This window comes from Bos indicus x Bos taurus, chromosome 21 (genome assembly GCF_003369695.1).
Source record: "Bos indicus x Bos taurus breed Angus x Brahman F1 hybrid chromosome 21, Bos_hybrid_MaternalHap_v2.0, whole genome shotgun sequence".
NCBI classification, from domain to species: domain Eukaryota; kingdom Metazoa; phylum Chordata; class Mammalia; order Artiodactyla; family Bovidae; genus Bos; species Bos indicus x Bos taurus.
The window spans coordinates 41,157,422-41,181,599 of NC_040096.1; the positions used below are offsets into that span (position 1 = coordinate 41,157,422).

The 24,178-nt window shown below is 35.8% G+C and overlaps 1 protein-coding gene across 4 annotated transcripts in view; it reads left to right on the top strand.

The window, feature by feature from the left end:
• Positions 1-24,178, top strand: part of G2E3 (G2/M-phase specific E3 ubiquitin protein ligase) — a 73,789-nt gene that overhangs the window by 38,544 nt on the left and 11,067 nt on the right. For all 4 annotated transcript variants that reach the window (XM_027520691.1, XM_027520693.1, XM_027520695.1 and 1 more), the window contains 9 exons: positions 779-903; positions 1,826-1,991; positions 6,444-6,550; positions 7,217-7,333; positions 11,130-11,254; positions 11,582-11,711; positions 12,811-13,118; positions 15,019-15,200; positions 22,608-22,780. In XM_027520691.1, coding sequence (XP_027376492.1) covers positions 779-903; positions 1,826-1,991; positions 6,444-6,550; positions 7,217-7,333; positions 11,130-11,254; positions 11,582-11,711; positions 12,811-13,118; positions 15,019-15,200; positions 22,608-22,780 — 1,433 coding nt within the window. The remainder of the gene's footprint in view (positions 1-778; positions 904-1,825; positions 1,992-6,443; positions 6,551-7,216; positions 7,334-11,129; positions 11,255-11,581; positions 11,712-12,810; positions 13,119-15,018; positions 15,201-22,607; positions 22,781-24,178) is intronic.

The following is a 24,178-nucleotide window of genomic DNA, read 5'->3' on the forward strand; positions in this document are numbered from 1 at the left end:
GGAGAATTTTCTCATGCTTCTCTTCTGATGGCTGCTTCTCTTCTGATGGCCTTTGGCATTCCTTGCTTTGTGGCAGCATACCTCAATCTCTGCCTCCATCTTTATGTGGCCTTCCCCTGTGTGTCTTAAATCTCTCTCTCTTTTTACTTATAAGGACTTATAGGGACCACCTTAAATCCAGGATGAACTCATCTTGAGATCTTTAACATATCTACAAAGACCATGTTTCCAAGTAAGGTCACATTCAAAGGTACCAGGAATTAGGCCTTGAATATAACTTTTGGGGAATCACTACTTAACCTACTTACTATAGGTATCTTAACACTATTTCATTTGCTTAAGATAGAGTGATCCTTGCCAGTTTTTTACAAATTGTGTTTTAGAATTGTTTTGCTGTTGTCCTATATATAATATTTCCTAACTGTGTTTTCTGTTGCAATTTGAATGAGACTTTCATGTATAATCTTTATGTATACAAACCCTTCAGTTTAAAATATTTTAGCAGGTAGGAAGGAAAAGAAGCTTCGCTGTCTCACCCACATTAGATTAAAGATGTTTGCTTTATCAGAAATTGTTATTTGAGTGACTCTTTAGATTGGGTTGTTTCTGAGTAAAACAATTTTTTTCAGGAAATGTCTTTAATATACTATAATCACAGCTATTGTATGGGGAAAGTAATTGTCAGACTCTCCACAAAGAATATTCATTTATACCTTGGTCTTACCTATAGTACTCAAATTTTCTACATTATAATCCCTATTTTTATATTTTCTTCTAGAAATGCTCTGTTTGCAAGAAAACGGGTGCTTCAATTGGGTGTGTCGCACCCCGATGTAAACGAAGTTATCATTTCCCATGTGGACTTCAGAGAGAATGTATTTTCCAGTTCACTGGCAATTTTGCGTGAGTTAATTAACTGTCAAATATGAAAGAAGATGTAAAGGAAAAGTGGAAAATGGATATGGATCTCCCTAATTATATAATTCCTTTGTAAAATTTCTTTTCAAAGTTACACTGGGGTTATATGGGTACTTTAGAGAATTATAATATCTGTAATGGCCTTAATGATTAATATTCACCTCTAGCTTTCAGCCCTAGAATATAATATGGAAGTGTTAATTTATTCACATTCAATAGAAATTTCCATCTTATATAATTCTAGATTTTATGTTACTTTTTAGAGTTAATACTTTTCTTTCACAGGGTTATCTGTGTTCTTATTGAGTAAATTGAAGACATGTAAATTTAATGCAGTCAGAAAAATAACTACCCTGGCATGACCCTAAAAATGTTTGTTTCTTGAGTTCAGCTCTAAACATCAAGATTTTATGAATTTTGGTGTTTGTTATCATGAGTGATTTATTTCTTTTAGTCTTTGTGCCCTTGACCTATTTAATGAATTGTTCTGTATGAAAACTGCAGTGTAGAAAATGCAAATGGAAATAAATTTAGTGGGTTAAGAATAATTATTGTTTGTACTTTAGTTATTAAAATAATATTTTTAAGTATGAGTTCCTTCCTTTGATTTTGTGCAGGTTTGAGTACAAATGTTGTGTATACTAACAGTATTTCATAATTCTCAATATAGTATTAGTTATTGAAATTCTGTGAGGTGAATCTCACCACCAAAAGGTTCACATTTGAAAAATCTAGCTCTCCTTGGTTATAGATGATGAGACTGATTACAGTGGCATTTCCCCAGCCTGTTGTAAGTTAATTGTGAGAGAGACAAATGAATTTTCTCTAACAGATATGAATTGTAATGCTAGCTTAGTTGTGCTTTATAATTTATTAGATGATGTTTTTAATTAATTTACATTTTTAGGTCATTTTGTTGGAAACATCGACCTGTTCAAATAATTACATCTAATAATTGTAGAGACTCCTTACTGTGCACCATTTGCTTGGAATTTATAGAGCCTATTCCAACTTACAGCGTGTTACGAAGTCCTTGTTGTAAGAATGCTTGGTTTCATAGAGACTGTTTGCAGGTAAGATAGTTTGTAAACATTTTCTGATATAAAGTCTGTTGCTTGCTGATTTGAATTAGAATAGACATGTGTTTTAGCTCGTACTAGTAACTTTTTAAAATGGCTTTATTGAATAAAATTTTACATGTAAAATTACTCTGTTGAAGTGTACAATTAATGTTTTGGTTAAATACTTTAGATACTACCTTTTAATGTATGTTTAAACTTAAAAAATTTTGTTTTTACCCAAGGATTTTGCTTGTATATCACAAATAATAATATAGTCTTTAATTCCCAAGTTTGTTTATATGCTTAAAGTTAGAAAAACCAAGATATGTGAAATAATAAATTGTAAGCTAGGATAATTTAATGTTAAGAGGTCTATTTTTTTTAGTTTAGTAAACATTTTGTCATGCACTTCTGAGGTGGCACAGTGGTAAAGAATCTGCCTGCCAGTGCAGGAGACACAAGAGAGGCAAGTTTGATCCCTGGGTTGGGAAGATTCCCTGTAGAAAGAAATGGCAATCTGCTCCAGTATTCTTGCCTGGAAAATTCCGTGTAGAGAGGTATCTGGCATGCTGCAGTACATGGTGTTGCAGAGTCAGATACGACTGAGCCTGTGCACAAGTGCGCGCGCACACACACACACACAGAGAAACACATTATCATAACATTTGAAATTAAACTGATTACTGTCTAATGAATTGAAAATACATTATAGTTCTTTGAGAGCCACCTTGTATGTCAAACCTGATGACAAATTTTCAGGTAAATTGAATATCATAAAACTATTAAATAATCTACAGTTTCTTCAATTCAGAAGGTAGTTTAATAATCTGCAGTTTCTTCAATTCAGAAGGTAGTTTAAAATTTTAAAAAGATCCCAATTATTAATAACATCAAATATATGTAATATACATGTGTAAAGGTGTCAACTGATAGGCAATTATTGTTGATAATGCCAATGATCAAAGGATTCACTTTAATTTATACTGTTTTTAAAGTTTGGCTTTTATTATTATTTAGTAAAATGAACTGTTAAATTGATTACAAATTATCCACAGAAGTTTTTTTTTTTTTTAAGTTAGAAGATGTTGTAAATCCTCTTATATTTCAACAAAATCTTAATAGTACTAACAGTAGTCCAAGTAGTAAAGCTTTTGATTATTTTCTGTTTTTTTTTTTTTTTTTTGTATGAGCCTTCAACTCTTCTTTTTAGTATTATTCAGTTAAAAGTGGCAGGATGCAGCCTGTTTTGTTGGGTAAATAGTAGAGATTCTATTAATTCTCATGAAATAGTGTTTGTAAAAGGATCCAGAGAGTGCAATTCTAAACATCATGAAGTACTATCTTTATCTATTGAAGAAGAAGTTCACATTATGTGAGAATCTCTAAAAAGTTATTATCTTAATTAAGGGGTTATATTTGAATGACTTGAAAGTAATTGCTGTCAAATGTATCATCTTGTTAACTTTGTATAGTAGTGTGTTATTTTTCAGGACAAATAAGATTTGCCTCATTTTGTGTTAGTAATGAAACAGAGGTTTTCCATTTTGACCTAGTATTCATAGGACTTTTTGTGAACTCTGAAAGTACTAAGTTTCTAAGTCTGTCATTAAAAACTAGAAATAGTACTACTAACAAAAATGTAGGTCTACTTTACGCAGGTGTAATATAATATCATGGCCACGTGGACACCTGTATGTGATATAAATATTAACAATCATTTATTACATGTTTAGAGCATACAAGGACAGAACTTGTTCTTGAGTCATGTTTCTTGAAGAAGCTTCAGTGGCTTTACCACTCTGGTACAACTGTTAACTGAAATAGTAAATGGAGTTTACCCAGTTTAGGTAGCAATAATCATACCTAAAGAAAAAGTTTTTTTTAATCTCTGAACTCCATTAATACAAAGAGTTGAAGGAGGAACATACCTATGCAGTAGGATGAGAATTATATGTGGTTAAGCAAATTTTAAGCAAATACCAGACACTTTACCTGCCTCCTGTGAAACCTGTATGCAGGTCAAGAAGCAACAGTTAAAACTGAACATAGAACAATGGACTGGTTCAAAATTGGCAGAGGAGTACATGAAGGCTGTATATTGGCACCCTGCTTCTTTAACACATATGCAGAATATATCATCCAAAATGCTGGGCAAAATGCTGAAGCGCAAGCTGGAATCAAGATTGCTGGGATAAATATCAACAACCTCAGATATGCAGATGACACCACCCTTAGGGCAGAAAGCAAAGAGGAATTAGAGAGCCTCTTGATAAAAGTGAAAGAGGAGAGTAAAAAGGCTGGCTTAAAACTTGTCATTCCAAAAACTAAGATCATGGATCCAATCCAACTGGATTGGATCCAGTTACTTCATGGCAAACAGATGGGGAAACAATGGAAAGAGAGAGATTTTATTTTCTTGAGCTCCAAAATCACTGCAGATGGTGACTGCAGCCATGAAATTAGAAGATACTTGCTCCTTGGATGAAAAACCATGACAAACCTAGACAGCATATTAAAAAGCAGAGACATTACTTTGCCTACAAAGGTCCATATTGTCAAAGCTATGGTTTTTCCAGTAGTCATGTATGGATGTGAGAGCTGGACAATAAAAAAGGCTGAGCACCGAACTGTGGTGTTGGAGAAGACTCTTGAGAGTGCCTTGTACTGCCAGGAGATTAAACCAGTCAATCCTAAAGGAGATCAACCCTGAATATTCATTGGAAGGACTGATGCTGAAGCTGAAACTCCACTACTTTGGCCACCTGATGCAAAGAGCCATCTTACTGGAAAAGACCTTGATGCTGGGAAAAACTGAAGGCAGGAGGAGAGGGGGATGACAGAGGATGAGATGGTTGGATGGCATTACTGACTCAATGGACATGATTTAGAGCAAATTCCAAGAGATGGTAAAGGACAAGAAAGCCTGGTGTGCTGCAGTCCATGGGGTTGCAAAGAGTCAGACATGGCTGAGTGAACAACAAAAGCAAATTTTATTTGTGACTTCTACAAATGCTGTTATATTAGGATTTTGTGAGGAGAGACTATAGATTAGTATCGAATAAATTGATAGAGCTTTTCCATTCTGTATATGGAAAGAATTGTCACTATTCTTGTTCATTTTGGATTTCTCCATCATTGCTGTGGTCTTGGTATCTTTTATGTCTGCTATTTTTCTTTCTGTTTCCACTGATCAAAGATCCTTTAGGTTCAGCAGAAATTTCATTAATTTGTTATTTTCCTCTCACATGTTGTGTGTGTGTGCTACATTGTAGTTGTTTGAACCTGGATTCTTCTTTGTTCACTTCTTCCTTCACCATCCACAAATTATTCCCCAAGTCTTTTAGGTCTGCTTAATATTTTTTGTGTATCCTTTTTTGCTACCTTGTATCTTAAGCCCTTTGTGATTTCACTTCAGACAGTTTTTTTTTTTTTTATTAACTAGGCTTTTGCTGGAGCCTGCTGGCTCCTGCATGCCTTATTCCCTATCAGTTCTTCATGCTACTGACTTTGACTTATCTTTATGTTTTTATTACTTAGTTCAGTATGGTCAGCATGTAATCTTTAAGGATATTGTGATTAAGTTCCCCAATCACACGTACTCTTTTTGCCCCTGAGAGTTAATATGTGCTATCCCCTTTCCTTGATTATCTTTTATCCTATTTTCATGGCAGATCCCTATTTTTTCCAAACACAACTTTGACCTTACCATTGCTGTGACATTTTTGCCAGGCTCTTACATAAACTTCAGTACTTCTTCCTTTCTCTTACTGTATGTACTTTTCTAAAAGTACTTTTATACTGTATGCCTACTCACAAGAATTCCTTGAAACAGAATCTAAGTCATTTTATGTTTGTTTTTGGTACTGGCATAGTGTTTGGTACCTAGATAGTGGGGATTAAATATTTATTAAATAAATGTATACTTCTAGTTTTTTAAATTGAGAATTGGCTACTCTTTCTCTTGAATATCTTCTGCCTGCTGCTTCTGTATTTGTATTTGTTGATGCAGTGAGAATGGGTTTTATGCTCTTCCCTCTTGGAAAGAAAACTAATAGAGATTGAGGTAAAAACAGAACCAAGGATGCTTTATATGTATCATTTATATTTAAACATCCTTCCTAGATTAAGTAACCAAAGATTTTTACTGTTTTATTCACAGAGAGTGATGGACAACACAATTTTTGGGAACAGAAATGACATTAGATACAAAAGGTTGAGAAACACATGGGTGAGAGATGTAAAGAACAGTCAATTCATTGGCTTAATATTTTTTTCCCATTGGGAGAAATATCTCCAAATTTTAGCAGTGGGATAACTTAGTTTAACAAAGTTTATGAACCACTAACATAAATAAAAATTCATAATATATTATGTTAAAAGTAGCACATGTTCTGTTAGCTGTATAATTCATAACCTGATAATCTGTTAAATTGTTAACCATGTATTTTCTGTTTTCCACTATAGGTGCAAGCAATAAATGCAGGAGTGTTTTTCTTTAGGTGCACTTTATGCAATAATAGTGATATATTTCAGAAAGAGATGTTGAGAATGGGAATTCATATTCCTGAAAAGTGAGTTACATTTAGCCTTTTGATGAAAAGATGTTTTAAATGTAGAATTTAAAAAAAATGGAAATAGTCATTTATATTGATTAAGTACTCATAGATAAGTAGACATTTCAAAAAGGGAAATCTAAAGCCTGTCCCACCACCACTTCCTCCTCCTCCTCAGATTGCCAGTTCTTTTGACCAGGCACTGTGACTTAACTGTCTCAGTAGTTGTTAATAGTCTCTTAATAATTGTACACCTCACTTGTGTACCGTATTCATGGACTTATACACAAGTATAATAGGCTTCAGAATGGTATGTATAAATTATATGAGAATCAAGATGTGGTTTAAAGTATATGAGAAGAATTTTGTTAATATTTAAAGGTGAGAAATCCAGAAATAGTGCTACTAAACTTGAAATTTTAAAAATTGGAAGTGAAATATTAAGAGAAATAAAAGTTTCAGAAAATTTCTACTTAATTTTTCATTTAATATTTGAAATTCATTGAGACTAATGAACTATAGGATAAGATAACATTAATGGATTTACATTTTGAATTGAATGATTCTAAAAAAGAACAAATTTTATTCTTGTTCCTAAGTTTTTAACGAGTTTATTTTTAGATTGATATCCTTTTATGTAACATTTAAAGCCAAAGTCCATTTTATATATTGCTTCATTTACAGAGATGCATCTTGGGAATTAGAGGAAAATGCTTATCAAGAGCTTCTGCAGCACTATGAGCATTGTGACGTCCGAAGATGTCGTTGCAAAGAAGGGCGAGACTATAATGTGCCTGATAGGTAAATGGGAAAGTTCACTTGTACTCATTGTCCGTTTTTAAACGTTCAGGTTGAGAAAGTAGGTTTCCTAGTTAGTGAAGCATTTTGCTCTTAGGGGGTTTGAAGTTTTAATCTGAGATGAGGTATGTTTATTAAATATTTATTTGCATATGTTTACAGAGAAATTATTGCAGCTGGCATAATTGTAACTTTTATGGTATGTTTTCATGAGGCTCTGTTTTCTAGAGCTCTACTGTGGTAGCCACTAGCCACAGTTGACCAGTGACCCCTTGAAATGTGGCTGTTCCAAATTGAGAGGTACTGTAAGTGTAAAATACACAGTGAACACTTAACATGTATCTTAGTTTGCTAGGACTGCCATAACAAAATACCGCAAACTGGGTGACTTAAACAACAGAAATATGTCTTCTCACAATCCTGGAGGCTCGAAGTCCAAGGTACAGGTACTGGCAGGTTTGATTTCTGTTGAAGCCTCTGTCCTTAGCTTGCACGTGGCTTCCTCCTAGTTGTGTCCCCCTCTGTGTCTTAACCTTTTCTTCTTATTAGGACACCAGTCATTGTATTCGAACCCCACCCATATGACCTCATTTTATGTGCCAGATCTTAGCTGTGTAATCTTCTATAGTTAGTTGTGGCATGCGAACTCTTAGTTGTATGTAGCATGTGGTATTCAGTTCCCTGACCAGGGCCAACCAGGGCCCCCTGCATTGGGAGCGCAGCAGAGTCTTAGCCACTGGAGCAGCAGGGAAGTCTCCATAATTTTCTATTTGATAGTCCTATCTCCAAGTATAGTCACATTGTGAAGTACTGGGTGTTAGGTCTTCAAAATATGAATTCTGGGAGTAATGTAATTCTGCTTTTTTAAGAAAAAAAAAAAAAAAAAGACCTTAAAATATCTTGTCAATAATTTTTTAAGTTGACTACATCAGACAAAATGATTATATTTCAGAAATATTCAAATCAATTCACTTGTTTCTTTTACCTTTTTAAATCTGATTACTGGGAAAGTTTAACATATATATGATTTACATTATATTTCTGTTGTATGACACTGTTCTAGAAGTTAAGAAACTAGATTAATCTATCAGTATTTGTTTTAGATCACTGTAAAAAAAAAAGAAGGCTTGGTATTTGTAATTTATTGATTATTGTTTTGTAGTATCAGTGGACATTGGCTGTAATCTTGACAATCATTTTGTGCCTTCCGTGTACATACTGAGTTGTTGTTGTTCAGTAGCTAAGTCATGTCCGACCTTTGTCACCCCATGGACTGTAGCCCACCAGGTTCCTCTGTCTGGGATTTCCCAGGCAAGAATATTGGAGTAGGTTGCCATTTCCTTCTCCAAGGGATCTTCCTGACTGAGGGATCAAACCCGTGTCTCTTGCATTGGCAGGTGGATTCTTTACCTCTGAGCCACCAGGGAAACCCACACACTGTGTATAGGGTATTGGAAATCAAGAGTATTTTTATTTTTTATGAAAAAGTAACAAATTAATTTTGTTGACATTTATAAAGGAAATTTTGATACATTTTAACATGACAAACTGAAACTGTAGGTGCAGAGCACAATATTAGGAGCCTTATTTCTTATGGAAAGTGATTTTGCTAGGTGAGTTGCTACTTACTTTGCTGAAGTCTTAGCAGCTTTGGCAGGTTTCTCCTAAGAAGCTACTACTGATTCCCCATTCTGGGCTCAATTTTCGCTTCATTGTGCTTGTTACAATATAGTTGATGATATCATTTAAATCTGTCTTTGCCACTAGACTGAAGATTCACTAAGGGTTGAGATCTCATTGAAGATGTCGAGTAATGTGTATTGTTGACTAAGTTACTTGATCTGGTGACCCTGATTATTCATTTGTAAGCACTAATAATATCCCACTCAAGAGTTGTGCTGAGGCAGAGATGAGACTGTTTGTAAATGTGCTTTGTAGACAGTAACATGCTTTAGAGTTCTAAGAAGCAGTATGTTCATTAATATTGACATTTTCTAAATCCATTGTAGGTTATTTTGATTATAATTAAATTTATTTATTTTTCTTGTATACCATTGGTCACCTAATCCTTAGCTACCAAAGTCAATTTTCTTTCTGGCAGCTACTTTGCTTTTTCTCCTAGGACACAGATTCTTGCTGTCTGAATGCTTCCTTTACAACCTCACTCTCATTCTAGTGATCGGAAGGTAATTTTGCTGAAAGCCAGCATGGTGTAGTGGTTAGGAGCATGGTCTGAAGCCAGGTAAACTGGATTGGAAGCCTCACTCTGAGACTAGCAGTGTCTGTTTGTTTGGGCATGTAATTTACATCTCTGCTTTGGTTTCTTCTTCTTTAAAAGGTGGTAACTTTTTTCCAGCCTTCTAAAATTGTGAGGATTAAACTTTACATGTAAAGGATGAGAACTGGGCCTGGTGTATAAGCACTTATGTTAGCTGTCATCTTTCTTTCTCTTCATCCTTTGTTGGCAGGACTATCTGGGGAAGAGGGGAGACATAGAGATGACACAACCCTATACAGCCATTTCCAGAGATTTGTCCACACGCTAAAAGTCAGACATGACTGAGCGACTTCACTTTCACTTTTCACTTTCATGCATTGGAGAAGGAAACAGCAACCCACTCCAGTGTTCTTGCCTGGAGAATCCCAGGGACGGGGGAGCCTGGTGGGCTGCCGTCTATGGGGTCGCACAGAGTCGGACACGACTGAAGTGACTTAGCAGCAGCAGCAGCAGAGGAAAAGTTCTGCAGCTACCTTTCTGATCACCCATGTGTCCACACATTCAGGGAGTACATCCATCCCCATATAGACAGATGTACTCATAACCAAACAGAGAGGAGTCTGCACAGCATAACCCACAGCCATATAGAATATGTGGATGCAGACTGGCACACGTCACAATGCAGTGGGGAAAACACTGGGAGTGGGGGCTGGCAGGGAACAAATAGAGAATATGAATGTAGGTCAGGTACTAAGTCTGAATCTTAGTGAGCTACAAAGTATCTGAGGTATCTGAGCAAGCTTATTATAGGAAATAATTCCTTACCTTGAATAGGAAAGATAGTATTTTAGGTAAGACAGTGTATTTACTGAATGCTTCTTCCTTATCAGACACATTGACATAGCAGTCTCCCTATATAGCATAATCATCTCCAAGTATAAAAGAAAATTTTTTTCTTCTCAGTCATATTCTTTACAGTGCTTATATTCTTGGATATATGTGCATGTTCACATTGTTATTTAGCTTACCTATTTTTAGATAGAGAATATTGGACTTTCTTGGTGGTCCAATAGTTCAGAATCCGCTTTGCAATGCAGGGGACACTGGTTCTATCCCTGGTCCAGGAAGATCCCACATGCCTTAGGGACAACTAAGCCTGTGTGCCACAACTACTAAGCTCATGTGTAGCAACTACTGAAGCCCGTGAGCCCTAGAGCCCATGCTCTGCAACAAGAGAAGCCTCCTGAATGATTAGCCCATGCACCACAACTGAAGAGTAGCCCCCACTCTTCACAACTAGAGAAAACCTGTGCACAGCAATGAAAACCCAATGCAGCCAATAATAAATAAACAAAAATAAATATTTTTAAAAAGAGACTATTCAAAGAGGGAGATTACAAATGTAATAAATGAAATAGGAAAAAAAGCGCTAGGAAAAAGTAATACAGTATCAAATCAGATAATTTTCCTTTCTTTGGTTGTGTGTGTGAGATGGACAGTGAGGCATGTGGTGGCGCTGGTTGTTGAAATTAGACAAAGTTAATACTAAATGTAAATATCTGCTTCTCTTTATGTCCTCAGCAAATGGGAAATAAAGCGCTGTCAGTGTTGTGGTTCTAGCGGAACACATTTAGCCTGTTCCTCACTACAGTCATGGGAACAAAATTGGGAATGTTGCGAATGTAGAAGTATTCTCTACAGTGCAGGTAATATTTTGTAATTTTGAACGAAGATGTCTTCATTTAAATGAATATTAAAAAATTTCCACCTGTATTCCTGTTACGCTGCATGCATGTTTACTGTGTCGCTTCAGTCGCGTCCAACTCTGTGCAACCCTATGGACTTCAGGCTCCTGCCAGGCTCCTCTGTCCATGGGATTCTCCAGGCCAAGAATGCTGGAGTAGGTTGCCGTGCCCTCCGCCAGGGTCGAACGTGCGTCTCTTACGTCTACCTGCATTGGCAGGTGTGTTCTTTACCACTAGCATCACCTAGGAAGCCGTCTGTTATGCTAACATAGGGTTTTAACTCTGTAGGTGAATTCCAGAAAGCCAAAAAACATGCATTACCCAACACTAATGTGGGAATAAATGATTGTTTGTTGGAGGAGTCTTCACCTAAATTACCCAGACAGTCACCTGGAGACCAGTGTAAAGATCTGCTGAGGTATGTATTTGGAATTGGAAAAAAAGTAAAACTTTATTTTGAGAAAATTTTAACCGGGTATGGCTCTGTATACATTTAGAGTTTTAGCTGATATTACTGTAGTTTGAAAGAGTGCTTTTCAAACTATAGTCCCCAACTTGATGTAGAAAGATGATCCATGGACATTGGCTCTAACAGGATTATTTTGAGTTCATTAATTCCAATTACAGATGGAGAAACTGAGGCAGGGAACAATTGAGGTAGTCCGTATAATTGTCTGCAAGTCTTGTTAAGACTCATTGCTCGGCCTCATGCTCAGAGGTTCCAATTCTGTTTATCTGCTGTGGGACCCAAGAATTTGCATTTCTAACAAGTTTCCAGATGCTGTACTTGTCTGGGACCACATTGTGAGAATTAATAGTATAGACTAAAAAGTACTATTTAGAGGGTTTACGAATGCTAATTAAAATATGTAATCTCTTAAAATTATAGGTCTATTAGGTAGTAAGCAGAGATTACTGTGCTCTACTTTTAAAGGAGCTAGTGAACATGAAGTAAGGTGCAGTTAAGCAAGTATGACCAGGGAAGTAAGAGTTTGAACTCTTGGCTCTTATACCTGAATGTGCTGAATTGATCAAATTTGGGATAATCATCTGTCATCATTCTTATAAATCATTTATAACATTATATGCTTTTAATTTGGTAGAAGATTGGGTAGAGGGAATCAAGAGTTTAGAACTAAGGTTATTGGTTTTTGGTTCCTATAGCAACCATTGCCTGCTTTTGGGTGGGAATTGGGGAGTTTGAAAAGACCCTGATGCTGGGAAAGATTGAGGGCAGGAGGAGAAGGGGACGACAGAGAATGAGATAGTTGGATGGCATCACCGACTCAATGGACATGGGTTTGGGTGGACTCTGGGAGTTGGTGATGGACAGGGAGGCCTGGCGTGCTGCGATTCATGGGTCAAAAAGAGTCTGACATGACTGAGCGACTGAACTGAACTGGGGAAGAACTTCCTTTTAATCTTTTCTCTATTATTTTTTTATTGGCTGTATAAGTACTGTGTCATGTAAAGTACTTTAGAGTACTTACCTCTATATCTAAATTCATGTTTTATAGGCAAGGCAGCAAATTTAGAAGAGATATCTCGACTCTAATTATAGAGTTAGGATTCCAAGTTAAGAAAAGGCCTAAAAAAGTATTTATCAACAAAGCCAATTTCTGGAATAGTGCCTTAGATGGATTCAGAAATCAAAACTTTAATCCTTCATATACAATTGAAATAGTGTATGTTAATGAAAATGATCATTTTGGAAGAGAGCAGCCTGGATCAAAGCAAGAATTCCTAAGTCTCTTAATGCAGCAACTTGAGAACTCATCATTGTTTGAAGGGTCCTTGTCAAAGAACTTGTCTTTAAATTCTCAAGGTAATTATTTTCTTTATTATTGTATATACTGAATATGGCATGTGTTAAGAAAGATAGCAGGTTAAAATTGATACTCAGTACCTGTAGTCAAAATGTATAATCACTGTTAATAAAATAATGATAAATCACAGAGAAGGGGAAAAGTGATACTTCTAAAGATAATTTTTATAGTGAACATTTTTTATTTAAGAATATCCTATAGCAGTGTCCTCCAGTGATTCCATAATTAAATGTAATTTCTTTAAAATATACTTTATATTAATTTAAATTGATTTGAATAGAATGACCAAATGTGATGAATAATTTTTTGAGCTCTTTTTGTTTATATATTTGAAATTTGCAGTTCGCATGTTTCTTCACAACCTAGAATTTGTATAACATAATTTGGGGGTCGACATATAACAGATTTTTAACATACTTTTGCTTTCAAGAATTTTTTTTTTCAGAGTTACGTATATGATACTTTTCTATCTTTACTTCTGGTGGAGAAATAATGTAATTAAAACAGGCATCTTGAAACACTGGTTAATTCTAGTGTTCTCTTTTTAGGAACTTTTATAACCCCTTTTGCTGTAATAGGAATTGGAGAGAGAGTGAGAAGACATTTCATTCAGTTGACTTCCTTCTATATTTTCTTTAGAATTTCCTCACCATTGCCTGAAATAATTGAGAAACTACCAAGGATCATTAGTACTATGAACAGTACACACAGTTTAATTCTACACTCCCTTTATTTAAAAAAAAAAAAAAAACGTTCAAGTAATCAGTGTGTTAACGCTAAGGCAGTTTTGTTATAGTGGAGAGAGTACATGGAATTGAAGTCACAAAATCTGAATTTAGTTTGTACACATCTACTTCATAGCTTCATATTCTTAGATTAATTGCTTAGCCTTTCTGTATCTCAGTTGCTTCACCTGTAATATGTGACTACTAATATGTAGTATATAAGATTATTGTTAAGGGAATTTTATTACCATTTCAGGTATTGTTGATGTTACTTATTAATAAATTACTTTGAACAAGTAGTTGAACAATTAATAAAAAACTTTTTAGAAAAAAATAAAGGAAAATTTACATGATATCTTTTTGACTTATGAAAGTAGCTAAAACATTTTAAATGAGACATTAAAAAATATTGAGAGCTATGATGATACCTTACAGTTAAGGTAGCATATACTATTGAGTTGGACACGACTGAGCGACTGAACTGAACTGAATACTGTTGAGAGTAAATTTGTACTATTTTGTATATCAGCAACCTTAAAATTGCTTATATCCTTTGAACCAGTAATATCATAGGTAGGAATCTCTCCTGATAATCAGAGATATATAAATAAGAATGTGTAACACATGTTGACTATAACATTGTGTCTCATGTAGTTGAAAAGGTCCTCAACTGGGGTAACAAGTAATAAATACATGGTTTACATTGTAGCACATCAGTAAATCATTTTTAATGCATTTGTTAACTATAGATGTGAATAATTTCAAATAATATTTTAAAAATTTGCAGTACAGTAAAGTGGAAAAACAGAAGTCAAATTATTTATGTATATATTTATATATACATGAGACATAAATATACCACAGTGTGTGCACTGTTTATTACAGAGTGGTAGGATTATAAGTGATTTTATAAAAAGATTTTTCTGTATTTACATCCTTTTCTACAACAGGGTGTTACTTTGTATTCAGAAAAAAAATTTATAGAATTGAAAATTGTATATTTTAGTTGAAATCTATATAGTATACATTATTATAGTGTCTGAATTAGGTTATTTTATGTTTGTCTAATGCTTAGATTTTTAAAATTTCTGATTTATTATGTATTACTTATATATGATGGTTATCATTTATTAATAAAAGAAGTGTATTTGATATCTTTTATCTGTATTTACAGCTCTGAAAGAGAACCTTTACTATGAAGCTGGCAAAATGGTTGCCATTTCTTTGGTTCATGGTGGTCCTTCACCTGGTTTCTTTTCTCAGACCTTATTTAACTGCCTTGCTTATGGACCAGAAAATACCCAACCAATTGTAGACGATGTTTCAGACTTTGATGTGGCACAGATTATGATCAGGGTAAGAAATGTACCTGTTTGTTCAAATATAGACTGTGTTCTAGTTATATGATAGTTGCTTCATCATATCTGACTCTTTGTGACCCATGGACTGTAGCCCTCCAGGTTCCTCTGTCCCTGGAACTCTCCAGGCAAGAATACTGGAGTGAATAGCCATTCCCTTCTCCATGCGATCTTCCTGACCCAGGGATCGAACCCAGGTGTCCTGCATTGTAGGCAGATTCTTTACAGTCTGAGCCACCAGGGAAGCCCATGTTCTAGATATATTTGAATATAAATGCTGGATCTGCAATAGAATAATAAATATTCTTTGTGGAGTGGTTAAGGGGTGTAGATATTTTTGTTTACCAGCAAAGTTAACAATCACTTAACAGATAGATATAAAGAACAAATAGCTAGAGATCAAAGTGCCATGCTTAATGTTGATAAAACCAGTTGGATAATGTGGCTTAGATCTGTGGTCAGAACGGCTTGTTAACACTACTCAGAACTAGATGGATTTATCTGCTCTGCCAGAGATGACGTAAGTCAGGTTCCTTATTGCACGGTAAAGAGCAGGTGAAAGTGCTCCTTCTTGTAGGCAGGTGGATCTGAAGAGAGGATGGTTACCAGCAGAAAACTTATCTTTTCCTCCTCAGCAGGGAGATATGAGTGATAGGTGGAGTGAAAGACCAGGCTGACTTTCTTCTCTGTGAAAATAGTTGGGGAGACTCTATGTTCCTTCCTAAAAAGTGTTGCCATTTATTAAGCCCTGTACTGCACGTGTTACCTGTACAAACTCAGTTTACTTACTGTAATACCCTGTGAGATAAGCATCTTTGCCCATGTGTTATTGGTTTAGAAACTGAGACAATGAAATCCATTCAACTTTTCTTCCCTTAACCTGTCCCCTACTAAAAATAGGCAGGGATCTAAATCTCCACATACAAAGGCCTTTCTTTCCTAATTCCGTATCTCCTCTGATATCTGCAATCACCATTGTATTTGAATTCCTTTCTGCTGTTTTCTCTAATATTCTGTTCCCTGGTACTTTTAACTACTATTGTCTTTTTAAATACTTCTTCCTACCCCTGAAACTTAGGTAATTTTAGGTAGTGTTGTCTTAACAGTCCTCCTTCTATATAATGAGAAGAAAGCATCTTCTCATTCATAACTTTTCCGATGATTTCCAGTCCTGTGTTTTTGAGCCCCCAGATTTTTAGATCCAGATAAGATCTGGCTCTTCCTACCAAATTGAGCCCAACATGTTTAAGACAGAACTTTTCCCCAGAATTTGGGTTTTTTGCCTGATTCTCATGTTCTTTTCAAGAGATTTTTTATTTCCAAGTTATTCTGGAGACAGGGTTGTTATCACTCTTCCATACTCTGTTCATCAGTTTGTGTCAAGGCATCTGTCTCTTAAGAGTGACCTTTCCTTCTTATTTCTAGTATGCTTAGTATATGAAATTTATATCTATGTTTAAACAGTTAAGATATTATTCTAATCTTCTTACTCAGGATGATTCTTTTACAAGTACAGGTTTGACCACATTGCTTTCTTCCTCAAGAATCCTAATGGATTCTCATTGCCTACTGAATGGAGTTTAAACTCTTCATTAGGGCCCTTAAGACTTCTAGTTCTCCTCATGGCTTTATTTACTCTGGTTCTTTGCCAGTGTTTCTTCATTGATTTCAGTCAACAAATGCTGTGTATTCCATACTTGTTTTAACACTGAGGATAAAGTAGTGAACTAAACAAACCCCCTGCCTCCTTAGAATTTACCTATGAGAAGAAAGACAAAATAATCAAATATGTAATAAACTGTCATGGAGTAAAATATATCATAATATAGAACAGAATAAGAAGAAGGATATCTCTTCCAAGATAATGCTTGGGGTATATAATAAGATTAGGCTAGGCTTTTGTAACAAAGAGACCCAAAAGACAAAAGCTCAAAAAAAGGCAGATATTTAATTTTTTTCTAAAATCTAGATTTTAAGTAGGAGTTGGTAAATTATAGCTGTAGGCCAAGTGTTGCCTGCTGCCTTTTTAAAGTTTTATAGGAACACAACCACACCCATTTATTATGTGTCTGTGACTGATTTTACACTGCAGTGGTGGGGTTGAATAGTTTGGGACAAGCACCATAGGCCCACAAAGCATAAAATGCTCTCTGGCCTGTACAAAAATGGCTCCTGTTTTAAAGGTACAATTGTGATACACTAGGTCACCCAGAGAATTGAATTCCTTCCTCTCGTTGTATTGGGTACAATAAAGGACAGAAACGGAATAGACCTAACAAAACATAGAAGAGGTGAAGAGTACATAGGAGACCTATACAAAAAAGATCTTAATGACCCAGATAACCATGATGGTGTGGTCACTCACCTAGAGCCAGACATCCTGGAGTACAGAGTCAAGTGGACCTTAGGAAAGATCACTCTGAACAAAGCTAGTGGATGTGATGGAATTCCACTTGAGCTATTTCAAATTCTAAAAGGTGATGCTTTGAAAGTGCTGCATTCAATATGCCAGCAAATATGGAAAACTCAACAGTGGCCACAGGACTGGGAAAGGTCAGTTTTCATTCCAATCCTAGAGAAAGGCAATGCCAAAGAATGTTCAAACTCTGAACAATTGCACTCATTTCACATGCTAGCAAAGTAATGCTCAAAATTCCCAAGATAGGCTTCAACAGTTCATGAACGAAGAACTTCCAGATGTTCAAGCTGGATTTAGAAAAGGCAGAGGAACAAGACATCCAATTGCCAATATCCATTGGATCATCGAAAAGGCAAGAGAATTCCAGAAAAATATCTATTTCTGATTTATTGACTATGCTAAAGCTTTTGACTATTTGGATCACAACAAACTGGAAAATTCTTAAAGCAATGGGAAAACCAGACCACCTTACTTGCCTCCTGAGAAATCTGTATGCAGGTCAAGAAGCAATAGTTAACACCAGATATAGAACAACAGCCTTGTTCCAAATTGGGAAAGGAGTATGTCAAGGCTGTATATTGTCATCCTACTTATTTAACTTATGTGCAGAGTACATCATGCAAAATGCTGGCTGGATGAAGCACAAGCTGGAATCAAGATTGCTGGGGGAATATCAATAACCTCAGATATGCAGATGACACCACCTTTGTGGCAGAAAGTGAAGAAGAACTAAAGAGCCTATTGAAGGTGAAAGAGGAGAGTCAAAAAGCTGGCTTAAAACTCAGCATTGTAAAAACAAAAATCATGGCATCCTGTCCCATCATTTTGTAGCAAATAGATGGGAAAACAGTGGATACAGTGACAGCCTTTATGTTTCTTGGGCTCCAAAATCACTGCAGATGGTGATTGCAGCTATGAAATTAAAAGACGTTTGCTCCTTGGAAGAAAAGCTATGACCAGCATATGCTAGACAGTATATTAAAAAGCAAGGACGTTACTTTGCCAACAAAAGTCTGTCTAGTCAAAGCCATGGATTTTCCAATAGTCATGTATAGATGTGAGAGTTGTGCCATAAAGAAGGCTGAGTGCCAAAGAATTGATGCTTTTGAACTGTGGTGTTGGAGAAGACTCTTAAGAGTCCCTTGAACTACACCAAGATCAAACCAATCAATCTTAAAGGAAGTCAACCCTGAATATTCATTGGAAGGACTGATGCTGAAGCTGAAGCTCCAGTATTTTGACCACCTAATGCAAAGAGCTAACTCATTAGAAAAGACCTGATGCTGGCAAAGATTGAAGCCAGGAGAAGGGGACGACAGAGAATGAGATAGTTGGATGGCATCACCGACTCAATGGACATGAGTTTGAGCAAGGTTCAGGAGATGGTGAAAGACAGGGAAGTCTGGCTGTGACATGGAGTCACAAAGAGTCTGACACAACTGAGCACCTGAACAACTCTCATTGTATAATCATTTAGGATATTGTCTTCATAGCTGAAATATGCTCTTAGGGGAGAAGGTGAAAGTAGAGTTCAGGGAAATTTAACACATTTTCACTCATGTTCTATTGGACAGCTCTTAGTCACATAAGGCCACATCTGGCTGTAAGGAAAGTTTTGTCATATGCCCAGCTAAAACTCAGGGTGGTGGGTTAGGAGGATGAGATAACACATACCCAACTAGTAGAGTGTGAAAGTTGCTTAGTCTTGTCTGACTGTTTGCGACCCTATGGACTGTACAGTCCATGGAATTCTCCAGGCCAGAATACTGGAGTGCGTAGCCTTTCCCTTCTCCAGGGGATCTTCCCAACCCGGGATCGAACCCAGGTCTCCCACATTGCAGGTGCATTCTTTCCCAGCTAAGCCACAAGGGAAGCCCATTACAGCATGAAGATAGTTTGAAAAGGGTACTTGGGAAAAGCTTCTGAGATCACAGTAGAGATCTGAAATAAATGAGGGAATACCTGGGAGAAGAGTTTTTTGGGAAAAAAATACCAAGGAGATTTTCCATTCATCTTTCTCCCTCTGTAACTTTGTTCAAGAGCTAACTATATGAAAGTGTCTGGCTCATAAATGGTCAAGTATTTCTTTCTTTATACTGTTGCCTCAAATACTCTTTTGAATCTATTCATTTTTATTCAAATGAAATATTTGAAATATATAAAAGTATATTCAAACTATACTTTCTCGTTCATGAAATCTCTGCAGATCATCTTTCTTGCCTCTCTAGTCTATGTACCTGTTCTATGTCAATTACTACCTTTATGTAAATAGCTTCCTATATTAAAGTGGAATTTCAACTCAAGGAACTCGAACTGGGGCTCTTTAATAACCTACAGGGGTGGGGATGGGCTGGAGGTGGGATGAAGAAGATTCAAGAGGGAGGGCACATATATACACCCATGGTTAATTCATGTTGATGCATGACAGAAATCAAACCAATATTGTAAACCAATCATCAACCAATTATAAATAAATATATATTTTTTGAATGTGGAATTACAGACTAGCTTTCTTGAGGCAGATATATACTGTATTAAAGTGGATTATCAGCTATATATGACAAACCCACAGCAAACATTATCCTCAATGGTGAAAAATTGAAAGCATTTCCTCTAAAGTCAGGAACAAGACAAGGGTGCCCACTTTCACCATTACTATTCAACATAGTTTTGGAAGTTTTGGCCACAGCAGTCAGAGCAGAAAAAGATATAAAAGGAATCCAAATTGGAAAAGAAGAAGTAAAACTCTCACTATTTGCAGATGACATGATCCTCTACATAGAAAACCCTAAAGACTCCACCAGAAAATTACTAGAACTAATCAGTGACTATAGTAAAGTTGCAGGATATAAAATCAACACACAGAAATCCCTTGCATTCCTATACACTAATAATGAGAAAACAGAGAGAGAAATTAAGGAAACAATTCCATTCACCATTGCAACGGAAAGAATAAAATACTTAGGAATATATCTACCTAAAGAAACTAAAAACCTATATATAGAAAACTATAAAACACTGGTGAAAGAAATCAAAGAGGACACTAATAGATGGAGAAATATACCATGTTCATGGATTGGAAGAATCAATATAGTGAAAATGAGTATACTACCCAAAGCAATCTATAGATTCAATGCAATCCCTATCAAGCTACCAACAGTATTCTTCACAGAGCTAGAACAAATAATTTCACAGTTTATATGGAAATACAAAAAACCTCGAATAGCCAAAGCTATCTTGAGAAAGAAGAATGGAACTGGAGGAATCAACCTACCTGACTTCAGGCTCTACTACAAAGCCACAGTTATCAAGACAGTATGGTACTGGCACAAAGACAGAAATATAGATCAATGGAACAAAATAGAAAGCCCAGAGATAAATCCACGCACATATGGACACCTTATCTTTGACAAAGGAGGCAAGAATATCCAATGGATTAAAGACAATCTCTTTAACAAGTGGTGCTGGGAAATCTGGTCAACCACTTGTAAAAGAATGAAACTAGACCACTTTCTAACACCATACACAAAAATAAACTCAAAATGGATTAAAGATCTAAACGTAAGACCAGAAACTATAAAACTCCTAGAGGAGAACATAGGCAAAACACTCTCTGACATACATCACAGCAGGATCCTCTATGACCCACCTCCCAGAATATTGGAAATAAAAATAAACAAATGGGACCTAATTAACCTTAAAAGCTTCTGCACATCAAAGGAAACTATTAGCAAGGTGAAAAGACAGCCTTCAGAATGGGAGAAAATAATAGCAAATGAAGCAACTGACAAACAACTAATCTCAAAAATATACAAGCAACTCCTATAGCTCAACTCCGGAAAAATAAATGACCCAATCAAAAAATGGGCCAAAGAACTAAATAGACATTTCTCCAAAGAAGACATACAGATGGCTAACAAACACATGAAAAGATGCTCAACATCACTCATTATCAGAGAAATGCAAATCAAAACCACTATAAGGTACCATTTCACACCAGTCAGAATGGCTGCGATCCAAAAGTCTACAAGTAATAAATGCTGGAGAGGGTGTGGAGAAAAGGGAACCCTGTTACACTGTTGGTGGGAATGCAAACTAGTACAGCCACTATGGAGAACAGTGTGGAGATTCCTTAAAAAACTGGAAATAGAACTGCTTTATGATCCAGCAATCCCACTGCTGGGCATACATACTGAGGAAACCAGAAGGGAAAGAGACAAGTGTACCCCAATGTTCATCGCAGCACTGTTTATAATAGCTAGGACATGGAAGCAACCTAGATGTCCATCAGCAGACGAATGGATAAGAAAGCTGTGGTACATATACACAATGGAGTATTACTCAGCCATTAAAAAGAATACATTTGAATCAGTTCTAATGAGGTGGATGAAACTGGAGCCTTTTATACAGAGTGAAGTAAGCCAGAAGGAAAAACACCAATACAGTATACTAATACATATATATGGAATTTAGAAAGATGGTAACAATAACCCTGTGTACGAGACAGCAAAAGAGACACTGATGTATAGAACAGTCTTATGGACTCTGTGGGAGAGGGAGAGGATGGGAAGATTTGGGAGAATGGCATTGAAACATGTAAAATATCATGTATGAAACGAGATGCCAGTCCAGGTTCGATGCATGATACTGGATGCTTGGGGCTAGTGCACTGGGACGACCCAGAGGGATGGTATGGGGAGGGAGGTGGGAGGAGGGCTCAGGATGGGGAACACATGTATACCTGTGGTGGATTCATTTTTATATTTGGTAAAACTAATACAATTATGTAAAGTTTAAAAATAAAATTTTAAAAAGTGGATTATCAGACATTTATTCAAGAAAAATTACTATTGGTGTACTTTCACTTCACTCAGGTGTACTCATGTATGAAGTGTGAGTATGAAGTAATATGTCATTTGAAATATGAAATATGTAAATTTCTTTCACAAGTAAATGCGTAAACTGGGTGTATTTTCTTCATTACAGATAAATGCTGCAGCAACTGTGGATGACTTAAACTCTTTAATACATGACTATTATAAGTACCTAGAGTTTATTGGATGTCTAAGACTTATAACATCAATAAGTGATAAATATATGTTGGCAAAAGACGTACTTGTTTATCATGTAATTAAAAGAGTCCAAGCACCTTTTGAGAGGTAAGTTGTTCATGTGCTAAAGATTCTCTCAAATTATATGTTTAAAGTGGTTAATTGTCTTATAATGTGAGACTTATTTGATAAAATTTAAGTGCTGTTTTAAAATAATGCTTTAAAACTAACCTCTTAAGGATGAATACTGTTCTTACCATTCTATGCAGAATTGCTTAAGTGTATCCTACTTAGGTAGGGTAAGTAATTATATCTCACTTATAATTTTTCTAAATCAAAATTATTTTATATCCTCACACTCTGTTATTTAATAGCAGGAAATCTAAAATATATATGAGAGTAGACAGAGTGGTACACCATGTAATCACCATTCAGATCTAACAGTTATCAACCAACTTGTGGCCAGTCTCATTTATCTAACCTTCCTTTGTTATTGATTCTGGTTTTGTTTTCAAGGAGTTTTTTAAATTTCAGTATCATTAATCTGTATACTTAATGTTTTAAGAATTGTTGCTATTCTTAGCAAATTTCAGATTGTCTCATCTTTAACCAGTATAAACCTAGTTGTGTTGTCTCTGTTTTGGTGTTGACCTTTAATGGTCTTCCTGCTATGCGGGAAGTGTCAGTTTCATTGAAACAAGGTGTTTCGGGCTCCTTTTGTACATTCTGGCCAAACAGTCTTTGTTGCTTTGAATGGGAAATGGTATTTCAAATTCACAGTCTGGATGCTTGGGGATGCTTATTTTTGTCAGGTTGGTCATTGTTTCTAGGCCTTGTCAGTTGGCTGAAAAAGAAATATAAGTTTTTTTGTTTTTATTTTAATTTTTTAATATAAAATACATCATGAGTTTATACTAATACTTCAGATTCACCACTGCAAGACTTTTAACTTTTTCTTTGTCCTGTATTGATAATCTTAGTTCTCAAAGACACTGGTGAATTAGAGTATGAAATAATTGCTTGATTTATTCCACATTTCATAAATAATAGTTGTCACAGAATAATAATACCGACATCATCATCAGTAACATATATTACTGAAATAAGGTTAAGGTTATTTTTGTTTTGGTCTAAGACTTTGAACAAAGCTAGTGGAGGTGGTGGAATTCCAGTTGAGCTATTCCAAATCCTGAAAGATGATGCTGTGAAAGTGCTGCACTCAATATGCCAGCAAATTTGGAAAACTCAGCAGTGGCCACAGGACTGGAAAAGATCAGTTTTCATTCCAATCCCAAAGAAAGGCAATGCCAAAGAATGCTCAAACTACCATACAATTGCACTCATCTCACATGCTAGTAAAGTAATGCTCAAAATTCTCCAAGCCAGGCTTCAGCAATATGTGAACCGTGAACTTCCTGATGTTCAAGCTGGTTTTAGAAAAGGCAGAGGAACCAGAGATCAAATTGCCAACATCCGCTGGATCATGGAAAAAGCAAGAGAGTTCCA